The sequence below is a fragment of the Cinclus cinclus genome, chromosome 1, assembly GCF_963662255.1.
Source record: "Cinclus cinclus chromosome 1, bCinCin1.1, whole genome shotgun sequence".
NCBI lineage: Eukaryota > Metazoa > Chordata > Aves > Passeriformes > Cinclidae > Cinclus > Cinclus cinclus.
The window spans coordinates 18,444,816-18,459,206 of record NC_085046.1 but is presented as its reverse complement, the minus strand read 5'-3'; the positions used below and the strand labels follow the sequence as shown (position 1 = coordinate 18,459,206).

Here is a 14,391-nt window from a genome sequence, read left to right as displayed (position 1 = left end):
TAATCTATGAAACACTCACTCCTGCCAACCATCAAACAACACCTTCCTTCCCAACACCACCCACTTGTGCCTCTCCACAGCAGTTCTGCAGGCCTGCTATGTTTTCTGGAGTAAAGATGACAAGTGCAGCTACAAACACCAAGTGCAGAACAGGTGCTCTTGGAGTGGGAAAGGACCTTCATCATGGCCCAGGAGCCAGGGGTTTTCTAGCTCCTTCTCCCTATTTCAACCCCCACCACAATCATGCATCAGACCACCAGTCCCATCAAGGGGCATGTCTCACTGTGTGGCAGAGTGGAGCATGTGCCTATTATCTGACCCAATGTAGAAAGACCTCAGACAATAAGGAGGGGTAAAAAGTTTAGCCAGAGAAGCCTAAAAGTAAACTAACGCTCCAGAGGCTGTCCATTAAAATAACCCAAATAATAAACTAGCATAATGGTCACTTCTGTACAGAGACTTGTAGATGAAAGCTAGATCTTAGACAAAATGAGATTTGCAAGGTAAAAAGTATTTTAGGTCTTAGAGAAAAGAAAAAAAAAATGTTTCAGATATGTGAAAAGAAACACTCAGCATCAGAAGTCTGTGTGATTCTTCCACAGCATACATGATCTGCTCTAATAACTGAAATACGTCTTCATAAAAACCTGATTTACTTCCCTACACCCCTCATCCATTACCGTTACAACACTATTGCCCACTACATATGAGAGCAATAATGTGTTTCCTACCATGACTATACACAGTACATTCCTTACTAGATTTATTTTTGAGATAATTCTTAAAAAGGTAACTTACATCACTCTGTGTTTTGCTGATATTTAAAGCATGGTTTAAATGTAGCAGGTTTGGTAGATCAGATGCTGGATCATGTAGGCATTCCAAATCTTTCTTGTAGTTCACCTGGAAAGAGAATTCAGGTTATATAAACTAAAGACTAATAAAGTAACTCATAGCTCTCTATTACAGTGGGACCACTCAGAAAGGGAAGACATTAAGTTCTTGCCTGAGCAAACTCTCCCAGCCACTAGATGGTGATCATCTCCTATTATTTCAAAGAAAAGGAAAGCACAACATGGGACTCTGCTGAGTAAGCACTCAGAAACTACTCGAACTTTTCCTCCAAAAAAAGGACACTTACAATAAAATCACACTTTGTATGGGTTTTCAGACTAGAATTAATTTTCTTCTTTTTTCCTCTCCCCTCCCTTCCCACACCCCACTGAAATCTTCCTCAATACTTTCAGTCTATTCATTTTAAACACCATTAATTATTTTTTTTTCTCCTACTTCAGGAATTACACAATCCAATTTCAAAGTTTGATATATAGCAGTTAAAGGGAAGTGCTCCTGGATATTTTATCCAATACAGATTGCTTGCAACAAATATAAACAACATGGTGACCTAGGGCAAAAAATAATCATTTAATGAAGCAGCAGAAAGTAACTCCCTATCAGCCTACAGTAAAATTTTCCATTCTTCTGAGACCCGTATGCCCAACTTTACAGAAAGAAAACTAGCTAGCCTACCTATCTTGGATAAGAGATTTTTAAATTAATACCTTCAGTCATCTCCACATATGTATCATGTTCTTCACTTCAGTTTGCCCATTTCTTATATAATAACTGTTTCAATTAATTTTTTACTACACATTTTGATTTTGGAAATAATTACATGATCTTCTGTACCCTTCCTAGAGCCAGTCTTTCCTGTTCCCATTGCATGGTACCTCACACTTCAGAAATCCTGGACTACAGTATGAAGTCTTTTGGCTATCTGGGATCACAGTTTCAAGGAAGAGATCACATTTTTAGCATTAGACACACTTTTAAAGATCTCACACCGAGATTATCCCAATAATCACTAAATACAGATCCTTTCTCCAGTCTGGCTCCAGCAGCAGACGCCCAGTGCTGAACCTAGTGACTGCTGTATTTTGTAATACCATTGACAAGATCAGCCAGAATAATGAAGTCTAAAAGACAGACATCCAAATCTGAACTGCTCATGTAACCTCCTTCCTTAACCATTGGAGAGATGACAGTACTTTACTCCTCTGAAGACAGGCACCTCTATCAGCTGAGAAGAATTGACCTCTAGACCTCTTTATTTCTTTCCTGAATAGAAAGGCACCAAATATAAGTCAATTAGCTCAGTGTAAGAGGTCATATCTTTTGACACACAAAATTAAGCAAGTCAAATCTCATCTAAAATGGTTATGAAAAATTCTTCAGGCCCATTGTCAAAAACAGAGAAAGAAATAGGTCACATGCCGTACCTGCTACACACTGTATAGCAGAGACTATAGCTCAGAGGAATTCAAAAGATGAAAAAAGAAACTCTACTTGTGAACAAATGTTAGATTATTCAGGATGCAAATGCATGTAAAAAACAAAGCCAATTAACTTACATCACTTGCCAAGGTGGATGCAATCTGTGCTTGCTTAAAGGAAGCACTGTCAAGAGGATTATACTGGTGACTCTTCATTTCCTTACTGAACTTCTCTTTGTATTTTACCTTTCACCAGAAAAAACATGTATAATATTAACATGTAGCACTTTAAAAAGGCAGAGAATTCAGACAACAAAGAAGTTTATTTAACGAAATTGCTTTATTTATAACTCTTCAAACAAAGTTTAAAGAAGCTGAGTTTACCCACACCTGTGACAGTCTTGTGTTGGTTTCAAATTAAGCTTTACGTATCTGAATTTTACTAAAATTTTAAGGTTGTCATATGTGATTACTGGTGCTGAAGGATTTATAAAAAGAAAACAGAAACAAAACCATACGATTCACATGAGTAATCACATAAAATAGAACTGTTTCATGATCAATAATAATCTATTCACTAAGAATCATTCCATTCATAATTAACATTAAAATTGTGGTTTTTGCAAAAAGAAGATCTAAGGTGAATAAATTGTAACATTTGTAAAACAAATCACTTGTAAATTTTTCAACCACTTGAAAGTGAGAAGTCAGAATCATACTTCTCACCACCAGGTCCACGTGTCACTCCCACTATGCTAGACTGCCACCAGAACCACCAGGTTTATTTTTAATTCTGCCAGAAATTTCCTATGGGACACTGAGGAATCCCTCTGTACTACAGTGCTTTCTTGGGGATAATGGCCACCTCCTTACAGTGCTAGAAAGCATAATTAAATAACTGCCTGCCATCACTTTCACCACCTTTTCTTCTCATTCAAAAGAAAAAGGGGGACTGAAAATACATGTAAGAGGAAATAAGCAATACTTAACTATGGAGACAATGGCATTAAAAGGAAATAAATCAAAAAATATTCCATAAAACATGCCAAAAAACCGAATTCAGAACGTGAAAATATGAAATTGAACAAATAGTATATCTCCCTCCTTTGCTCCCTTTGATCATCAAACATCTGGAGACTGCACACGTCTGCTTTTTTCCAACAGCTGGGCATAATGGAGGAGAATAAAGTTCAGTCTGAATTATGCTTCTTTCATGAATGTTAGGCAGACACCTGATATCTGAGCCTATGCAACATCCATTATAATTTACCACGCTCTGCACTAAATAAATACATGGACTTTTCCCTACTCCTTTTTTCTCTATTCCCACATGAGTGCCTGATAAAGTGGTTAAGCCACCTCAAACAATCTTCAATATTTTTTTTCTCAGACTTAGTTGTGGTTTTTTTTTTCCTTTTCAGTTCTTCCTTGCCTCAACAGACCCTCAACATGATTTAGCTCACACAACCTCACTATCTTTAGCCACAATGCCCACTATTTTATTAATCAGGATAACAAGAAACCAAAACTAAGCCATACAAGCAGGAACTAGCTGTATATGTTCAAGCACTACATTAATATTCCAGCACTTAGGTAGATTTTTCTATGTGAGGAAATTCTAAAACACTGTTATTTTTAAAGAGAAATTTTATCTGAACACATGATGAACTTCACAATCTTCCACACTAACAGTAGAAGAGGGTATTTATTGCCTTCTGGAAGATTCATCTGGTTTATATTGTTTGATATTTGCCTTGGCATTGGATCAAGTGCAAAAGCATATATCTGAATACAACGACAAAGGCAAATCCACACTCCGTACAAGCAGTGAAGGAATAAACCAGAGGGCTTTTCTCTCTTGAAAGGTGTATCCAAAATGCACCTTCTAATAAAAATCAGGCAGTGCTGTAATATGTCATTCAAAAAGCCAGAGATCAGGCAGGCAAGGTGAGCAAAACTGTCTTTTACTCCTTTACCCATATCACAACACCAAGCGTAAGACTTGAAATATCCAACTACTGCAGGCTGCCTTCTCCTGGCCAGCAAATGGCCACAAACAGCACATACAGAATGCACAACAGGGTACTTGAAATTCTTGCTGAGTGGGAAAGTGTTGGTGCTGAAGGGACCTCTCCTCACAACTGGCTTGCCATCTTCAGCTGCAGCCATTTCATGGCATCATTGAAAAAAAAATTTAGCAATACATTTCAGCCTAGAGGTTCCAGTAACAGATCCTGTTTAGTGTCACTTCAGATCACATTGCTGCCACTGAAGGACAGAGGGGGGACCAGTGAACCCAGTCTTCACGGGGCCCCGTGTCGTGATGTCAATGTGCAGGAGGGTCCCAAAATTAAAGGAGCCCCCCAGCCAACATGACTGTAAATGTTCTGGTTGCAGGAGGGCTGTCTGGCAGCTCCAGGCCCTGCTGCCTCCCCTGGCTGCTCAGCTCACTGCCTTGGCTCCCCTCCCCATCACACGGGTCGCTCTGCAGCAAAGCAGAGCACAAGCAGTGATTTCAGACAACCCTGGCAGTGTCTCCAGAGCACTTCCAGCAGTCATTTAACTGACCTGTCATCGGGGGTTTGTTGCATTGAAAGCTAAATAGATGTACACTTTCCCTTTTATCAACATTTTTCTGGTTCTTTCTCCCTTTTGAAAAGAAGCGTGGGATGGGAGAGAGTGAAGAAGGAAGAGTAAGCCCATGAGTCATGGTGAAGGAAAGCACACAGTATTCATCGTCCTTTTGAACAGGGTGAATGCAGTTTAAAGAGAGGAAATATGCCTAAGACAAAGAATTCTGAATAAAAACAAGGAATAAAAATATCTCATATGATTTCTAAACCATCTGAAGGGGGAGGTCTTAGCAAGGCTATAATATGGTGGAGGAGCAAACAAGTGGGAGTAGAACTGACAGTTGTTAGTGGACACTTACCTACAAATTTCATCATTAACCAAGAGCTTTACTTTAATGAGGGCTTCAAAACGGTTACTTACTTACCATCTTCATTAAAGTATTACGTTTGTTTACTTTTTTAGAGATTATATAGTGGGGGTAAATTTTTAAAAAATGCGTGGAGGTTGCTCTCTAAAGACTGGTTAAGAAAGAGCAGACTCTGCAGGCTTTTAACAAAACAACATCCCTTAAAAAGCAAACTGGAATTAAGTAAGGCCTGGATAAACAAACTTCTCATTGGCCTTGCCCAAAACCTATAAAAGTCAGAATTGCAGCTGGACAGAGCAGTGTCTTTTGAAGCTTAGCAGCAACATTCCTAAATCAAATCTGTAGTTCAAAGCTGTTCACACAGGGAGTGTTCAGTTTCAGAAGTGGATGACATCACCCACTGTTCAGATTTACAAAGAAACTACAAAAATTGAATCATTCAACCACTGGGATCCCATGATGAAGCAGACACTTGCAGCTAAAGCATTTCCTCATGACCATATGAAAACATCTTAAAAAAGGAAAAAAACCTGTCAGAGCACATATATGTTGAAGGAAATGTAGCATAAACAAAGAGCAAAATTGAAACATTCATTGCTAAAAGTACTAGCAGAGCTTAAAGCAAAGAAAGATTGAGAAAATCCTGGGTTCTTTGGGCTGCTACTGAAAATCTCAGAGAAGGTGCAGTTTGAAAAACATTCTACCTCTAACAGTTTTATCCCTAAAACAATAAGTACCAGATTCAGCAACAAATAAAAATATCCAAAATTATTCATCTTAAAACCAGTTACTGAACAGCATAAGAGGAATATTTCATATCAGCAGCTCTTTGTAAAAGCTAAAAAAATGCATTGAAAAACATAAAGAGGGCATGAACAAGAGCTTGTTTTAATAAAAAATGCAAAAAATAGCCCAAATTATACAATGCACACTCGGCAAATTGACAAGCTTCATGTTTTCACAAGGGCTAACACAGTTTCTGTTTTAAATTTCATTTAAAATCAACAGAAAAGGGTTACCACATGCTGTGGGTAAATATACTAGTTCTGGGAGCTATTATTTTTGCTGCTGTTGTTGTCAAAAGCTTTGTTAAATAAAAAATAAAAAGGGAAAGAAAGGAGAGAGAGAGAAAACAGTGATTTCTGTAGAGCCTTGAGTGCCAGTCAAACATTAACACTATTTTCTTCGCTTTGTTTGCTTTCCTGCTTGCCTTGATTGCTTTCTCCCTTCGTTACACCCACACTGCCTGACCTCTTCTTGCTCCTGTTCTCTATACTCCCTAAATTACCTACCCATATGCACCACATTAAAACATGTTATCATCTTCTCTTCCCATTACATCCATCAGAATTGTCAACTTTTCAAATTTACTGTCAGGGTCAAATAACTAATATTTCTCTGCATGTCGCAGCTTATAGATTCATGCAATTAAGGGAGATTATCAACTTTCAGCACAAAAAGTTTATGATCTTCGCATTTTCTGAGAAACAAATCAAAACTCTAAAAGCCAGAAAGTCTGGAGACAATAAAGAGATCATTAACTTTACTCTTTTTTTTAAATCTTGTAAGTGTTACAAGCCTGTTCCATGATCCTTGCATGAAGAGGACTGACATGGCTGACCCATATTTAGGTCTCTTTCTGTCCTCCAGCACAGGTGCATTCCTCATCCTGCCCCACCACCCTGCTCTTTGGACACAGGGGTCATCTTCATTTTTCTGTGCTCTTGATTTATGATTAGTGTGTCTAAGTGTTATAATGATTCAAATAATATATAAGAACATTAGACAACTCATGGCCACTGCCTTCCCTTCAGAGGACATGGGGGAATTGCTGAGTGCACCTCCCTGCTGCTGAGAGCTGCCCAGTATTTGCACCCTCCGTGCTGTTGCAGGCAGAGGGTCAGGCTGAGGCATTGCCTCCTTTTCTAAAAGCACAGTTCCCCTCACACACAATGCAAGCAGCCACAGCAGCGTAGACTGAGTAGAGGACAACACAAGAAAGGATCCCAAAACTCAGATCCAGGGCCAGGGACTGCAGAGTATGGACCACGAAGGTTTAGTAAGAACCTTCTTCACAAATAAATCAAATGCAAGATACATTTTTGTCAACTTCTCCTCCCTTCCTGTCACATATTCTGCACTATTTGGACTCTAAAGAAGTTAAAAATGCACAGTAAATGCTGCCTTCCACAGAAAGATCTCAACTAGAACTGCTGCCATCCCAGTTCCTGGCAGTGAGGAGGCCCTATTATAAAGCATTTGCAGATGCAGCTTGCATTGTTCAAGATAAAAAGCACATCTAATAAAAATGAGATAAAAAGTGCTTTGATGAAGCCTTCCATGTAGCTGGCTCATCAGCCCACAGGACCCCATAATGCATCTGATATTCTCCACTTGTGATTGTTGGCCACAATCCCATGGGTACCAGGCTTGAGAAGATGGAGAGGGCTATTGGAAAAGGGTTACAGTTTGGTCTCATTGGCAAAAACAGGCAGCTGCAAGGACAGGAGTGTATAGGCAGCCATTGAGCAGAAATAAAGAACATTACACACTATATTTAGATATGGACCCTTTTAAAACCATTGCACGCTTTTGCTAAATGAAAATTCCATTTCCTGTGAGTGACACTCAGGTCTGAGAAGCATCACACTGGCTCTCTCTAGAAAGTACAGGCTGACTTCCAAGCCCACACAATGCTAAACACAAAATAATCTCTTAGCAGACTTGCCCATCAGCAGAGAAATGAGAATATGATCCATTATAAAATAGAAGACATAAATCTGTTTGAAAATCAAACTCATTTCTATTCTGAGCACATCACCAACAAAGCAATAAAAAACATTTATTTCCTTCTTTTTCTCTTTGTGCAATGCTTCAAAGTTTACAATGGTGTGAAACAGGAAATCATGCAGCAGGTAGCTAAGGAAAACAGCAAAAGGAGCTCTACCTCCTGCAGACACTGCACTGTTTTCCAGCTTGTTCTCTATGGCATAATTCTCATTTTATGCTAGTTACATATCACTGATGTTGAGTCTGTCCTAGTATATACACTATTTACTCTTAAGAAGTTTTTTGGCTCTAGGAAGGCTGACACAGCCTTCTCCAATCAAAGGGTCCTATCCTCCTCTTACAGAAGGGCAGTTCCTGACTTCTCAAAAACTCCAAAAGTAGCTGGACAGGATTAATAGCAAGGGTTATGAAAGGCACTGTTAAAGAGCTACTTCAGACAAAAATAAGGGGGGGTGGGGGGGGGACAGGGAGGAAAAAAACAAAGAAAAAAAGAAAAATTAAAATTAGAAAAAAATAAAAAACAGCAGTGAAAAGTGAAAAATCTGTTCTAACAATGACAGGATGCATATATTTTATGAGCAGAAAACTATAAGAGGAAGAGAGAATATTTCTATTCCAGATTTTTTTTTTAGCTAAGGACTAAAATAATTCCTTTTCTCTCTCTCTCTTTTTTTTTTTTTTTTTGAGGTTAATATATAACAGTAGTACATAAAAGGTTCAGTTTCAGGGGTTAGGAAGGCGGGTGGTTTACATGTCAGGCCAAATTCAGATCCCATTACTCACATTAGCAAGCAGCTACACAAAAGACCTCAGTTACTTCAGAGGGATTAATCACAGGGTAAGGATCTACTCAAACTGAATGAGGAGTAAAATTTGCCTCTAAATTACATATAGTCAATATTTTAGAAATCCTAGAAAATCTGTATAAATATACACCATCTCTACGAGAGACAAGTTGTAGTCAAAGTTCATCATACTTTTGCTTCAAAATGTGTGTTTGGTTTCCCAAGAATCCAAAATTTACCAGTCATTGAAATGCTATATGAAAAGTTTGAGAACATAATCTTCAAGGCCATTAAAGACAATCATCTAAAAATCTAAGTATTTCTTTTCATTACTAGGAATAAGATAGTTGGATGAAATCATTGTAAAATGATGGAGAAACTTACTTGGCTTAAAAGTTTTGAAACTCCTTTAGCATGTTCAAAATCAGGTCTTCCAAGTACAGCAGACTCCTTATTCAGCTCTCCCCTTCCTTTCTTGTACTTAGCCTTAAAAAAAAAATAATAAAAAAGAGAGGGAAGGGAATATGAATCACTAATAAATTGTTTGGGGTTGTTTTATCAAGAGAAATGTAAGTATTAAAGCTAGTAGGGAAAGTCTCATGTAATGTCATTGACACTACTGTTCAAATCAGCTCTGACTAAAGCCCTTCTCAGGGTTCAGCTCCTTAACAATATAATATTTATTAATTTTAAAACACAATGTGCAGCATTCACAAAATTCCATTTTAACCAAATGCACAGCTTAAGCCAGAGAAATACTGTCCTCCCGATTTAGGCAGAATGAGTTAGAGTGGCTCAGCATTTCTTATGACATTGTCTACAGTTAACACAAGATTCTTTGCAACAGCTGAAAGTAGTCTTGAAATAAAACTAGTCTGAGGTGCAACTTTTTTGAACTGTAAGGTCAAATTCCACTCTCAGTTTTACCACTGTGGTCTTGCTGGATGTCAGTGAGACTGCACTGGTGTCACAGAGCTGAATTAGTCCCACAAGGTTAATGTTATGTGATCTCTCCAACTGAACTGCCTCCCATGCAAATTGCTGCAATTTTTTCCCACAATGCATTAGAAAAAAACACAGATGAATCAACAATAGGTGCTTTGCAATACCACAAACTAAATTACCCATTGCCTAAAATAGGCTTCTTGCATTACTCAAGCTTTGTGAATCATCAAGGACACATCATAAGAACAGACTGGGAGAAATAAAAGTCCCAAAGCTACTCTAAAAGTACTTGAACAGCAATTAGTAAATTTGCATGCTGAGCATTATACTTAGTAGTAGTTCTTGGTTTACAAAAAATCTTGAATATTGAAAGATGAATTTCAGTCTCTTAAATCTGTCTCTCTGAATGTGTCTAGTAGTCTCATATTTAATTAATTACTTAAAAACTTGACACGGGGCTTTTAGTACATATATTGTTTGACTTGTCTGCAATAAAATATTAAACTGCATCACACACTGATGCTTCTGAAACTGCTCCTTCACCTGTGTGTTAGCCGAGGTCACAGTGGAAGGGCAAAGAATTTGAGAGGGGAGTTCAGGGAGAGATCCCCACGCAAGAAGCAGCATCTGCACAGTTCTTGGAAGGACAGCAGGGAATTGCATTTTCCTGTTGCTGCCAGCTGAGATGGGGAAAGGGATATCCTGGGATGCCAACTTCTCTCACACCAAGGTAAAAAAAGTTTGGGATGTCTTCTGAAGTGCAGTACAGCATACAAGCACATGACTTATCTTGAGAATGGTTATCATGAATAAATCTGAAACAAAGCCAACTTTAGCAGTTTTCATGTTGTGTTTTACATCAATTAAAAATAATTGCAAAGATCATACTGTCAACATCTAGAAAGGAGAAAGCCATAGCTTACTAGCCTGCCAGGCAAGACTGGCTTGTTTTGGTTATGTTTGGATTTCTTTTAATCAAATCTCCCTATCAGATTTGGGGGTGCAAGACATTTGAGAATTCCAGCAGCATTCTAAAAAATTGGATCAAAATTGAAATAAAAAAATTACATGTCTAAAAAAATAGAAAGAGTAAAAGGAGAACATACATCACTTATTATCTTTGTTATCTCAGTTGCCTTCTTTATGTCTGGTCTGTTCAGCACTTCAGTGTACCTGTGAGTATCTTGCACATCCTTCTTATAGGATACCTGTAAAAAAATCCACAGTTTTGTTTAAAATAAACAAAAAAGTTTGAATTTTATAAATAAGCTTTGAATGACCTGTCAAATCAGACATCAAATTCCACAGAACTCCACCTAATTTATTCCAACCGAGTTCTGCTTGACAGGGATTGTAAGGTAGGACCTACACACAAGGTAACATGATAAGGAAGAATTTCAGAAGCATAAAATACAATTTGAAATAGAAAAATGGTTTTGCTTAGAAGCATAGTGGAAAATTAAAGCATTGCAAAGACACAAATAATAGGTTTTACCAAAAAATTTCAGAAGACTTTTAAGAGTATGGCTTTTTTTCCTATGTTGTACCCACTTTTTATATAAACTAACCCCTGCTCTGATACTGAGTACTGCAGCCTAGCAGACTGCAGCTACACTGAAGAGAAACTGTGATCACAGTGAGTTTCTTTCTCAGTTCTAGACAGACATGTATCTTGTATGTAACTCAATGATGCAACTCCACCTCAGCATCCCCACAACACCATTTATTTGCTCCTTTGCACAGTCTTGGGAACGAGAAGGCTGAGTGTTCCAGCACACTGAGTACACAACTGGCTTGTTTCAGCTTGTGCAAAGCCACTACCACAATTAATGGGCTCAGAAAACTTTAGCTGGAAGGCTCAACCACACATAGGAGAGTCCAAACATTCTCCATTTAGCAAAACAATCACAGGAACAGCAGAGACCTCAGGGTCATTATAGAGCTCCACAAGTTACCCTTCTTTTCACTCTTCAAAGTTTGTGAACTTTTTCCTGCTTTAGCATATGTGCCAATCTAAGCCAATTTCCAAGGGTTGTCTTACTGAATTATTCTTAATGACATTCTGTCCCTGATATTCAAAAGTGTCTGAGAAATTGAAGTTTCAGGCAGAAGTTGGAGAACATAAATAAAATTTAGAGGAAATAGAAAGTAAAATAATAATTCCTCCTTTACTGGCAAATCTTTTATATTTTCTTTTGTTGCTTAACAACAAAACAAAGTTAATTAACCTCTCAAGATAGTATTTCACTAGCAAGAAAGTTCTCAGCTTGAAGTTTCTCATTATAACCTCTGCTCCTCTTTCCAATGTAAAGTTTCACTCTGGGTACTATGCAACAAAATCATAAACTGCAGCAGTCAGTGACAAATATACTTCATAGAAATTGTATTGCAAAAAGAAAAGGAAAAAAATTTACTTTTTGGCAAATATTTTACATGCAACAGGAAAGTAATTTTGTGTCCATATGGCTTCAGCTAAGCAGACAAGCTAAACAGGCTTCACTGTTGGCTGCCTGCCCACAAATAGATCTTATAATTTTTAATCTGCCATGATACACAAGTGTAATCACTAATAAAAGAAACAAATAAATAGATTTGATGGATTCAGCCCAAATTATCGCATACATACAAAACAAAAGTTGATTCTTACAGCTGATGTAAATCACTGTAACTTTGTTTTAGTTATGTAAAGATTTTCTCTAATTTTTAAGAAGCCAGAGGTAGAGAGAAGCATTTGCAATTCAGGACTTTACATGAATTTAGTTAATTATATGCTGTTCATCCTAATGACCACATGAGGTGAGGTGAAAACCACAAAGGCAGCAGAAACAGGTTTCTGAATAGCACCCTATGATCCATGTAAATTGCAAATTAAAGGCCAGCATATGTGCTCAAAGTAGAAATTAGGAATGTAGTGAATTTAACATCAGAGAATCAAGAACAGTGGTGATAAAGTTGAGGAAATGTGGTCACTTATTGCTCCCAAATGACATGATCATATAGTACATGAAATAATGGATTGTGGTTAATTTCAGGGAAGGGAAGGGGGGGAGAAATAAGACAGTGACAGTCCTTTATATTTCACCATTTCCAATTATATTAGATGCAAGGCCAATTGCTGTATCTTTCCCTGAGTGAATTATTATTCTTCCTGCACCCAAACCAGTATACCTATTACTTATGTCTGAGGGTAAGTCATCTAGCATTTTACAAATGTCTGCAATATATATTTGCTCCATTCTGCAGCTTGTCATACTCCAGTGAGAATAAAAATGTTATGCAGCAGAACAGTAGTTTGTCAGAGGTAGGCCAAAGAAAGAAAAAATATGTTTCCCATTTCCTGAATAACCTCAATCCCTGGATGCTGACCCTCTCCCATTGGGACACTGTGCTGGCCTCTATTACACAGCTGCTATTCTGTTCCATCTAGTGATTTTTTTATTTTTTTTTTTAATAGGGCTATGTTAGAACAGTAAAACCAGAGCTATTCTGAGAGAGCAGGGGAACAGATGTAGACAGGGCAAAGCAACTGGCTTGGTGTGTGCACCCATGGGCATCAGAAGATGGAAAGTGAAGAAGCTCATGATGGGGGGAAAGCAACAAAAGAAAGGAAATGGCAGAAGCACCCAGAGAAGGAGACATCTTTTGTCCTGAGCTGGTTCAGCCAAGAGGCTCATACCCTAGCTTGAATTTTCAGGCCTTACACTATGCCCTTACTCAATCTTCACTTCAAAGGGTTTCTCAGGCTCTACCAAAAAAACTGTCAGCAAGGGCTCAAGAATTGCTCCACTGCATGAGGACCACAGGTCTACAAAAATTTGTTCCAGCTGGCTTTTGCATTGGGAAAGTAACTGGGCTAACAATTTGAGAGCAGCAGTGAAAGACCTAGACAGAGAGTTACAGCAGACTGGTGAGAAATGCAAGTGAGTAAGAAGGAACAGCTAAAAGAGGAAAAAAAAGGTACCATCTTAAGCTTTAAAGCTGAAAACAGTAACTTACAGATACCAACTAAATTTAAAGTGGGTTTCTACGCAATCTGAAATTACAATAAAAAGTGGTTACATTGTTCAACATTTTTGTGAAGCAAAAATTGGATCAAAACTATTCCTCATCTTTAATCCTAAATCTGATTACATACTCTGAAGTGCAACTGTTTTTTGCAAAGCATGGAAAATATTCAGGGCTTGCTAATAATTAGTAGACTGATTTTAATAGGGCCAAACCTTGAGCTCTTATAAAATACATAAAGTCCACTGAGGATAAGCATGTTGATCCAGTTACCCCAGCAGGGTCTAGAAGGTGCCTCACTTTACATGAATAGCAGTGGAATGCACTTCAGTGCCACAAAGTAAACAGATTTCTAATAATGCTGCAAACATCTCAGACTGTCAGTCAATAAATAGTACCTTCTACATGGTGAGCCAAGCAAACCTGGGTTTAAGAGATCCAGACCTTTCCTGAAATCTTTTATCTTCTCATTAATTCCAATACCAAAGCTATTCCAAACAATACATAATAAATTACTAAAATATGCACAAGCAGCTATGAACACATTTTGCCCTCTTAAGGATTCCGCAAGAAGTTGGGCACACCTGTCTGCACAAGAATTTGTCTCTTACTGTTTGTCCCCGATTAGCATTTTCTAAGACCTGTTAAGTCC

The 14,391-nt window shown here is 38.0% G+C and overlaps 1 protein-coding gene across 1 annotated transcript in view; it reads right to left on the bottom strand.

The window, feature by feature from the left end:
- Nucleotides 1-14,391, bottom strand: part of NEBL (nebulette) — an 87,807-nt gene that overhangs the window by 52,634 nt on the left and 20,782 nt on the right. The window contains 4 exon segments of the mRNA XM_062494437.1: nucleotides 799-903; nucleotides 2,412-2,519; nucleotides 9,174-9,275; nucleotides 10,841-10,942. Coding sequence (XP_062350421.1) covers nucleotides 799-903; nucleotides 2,412-2,519; nucleotides 9,174-9,275; nucleotides 10,841-10,942 — 417 coding nt within the window.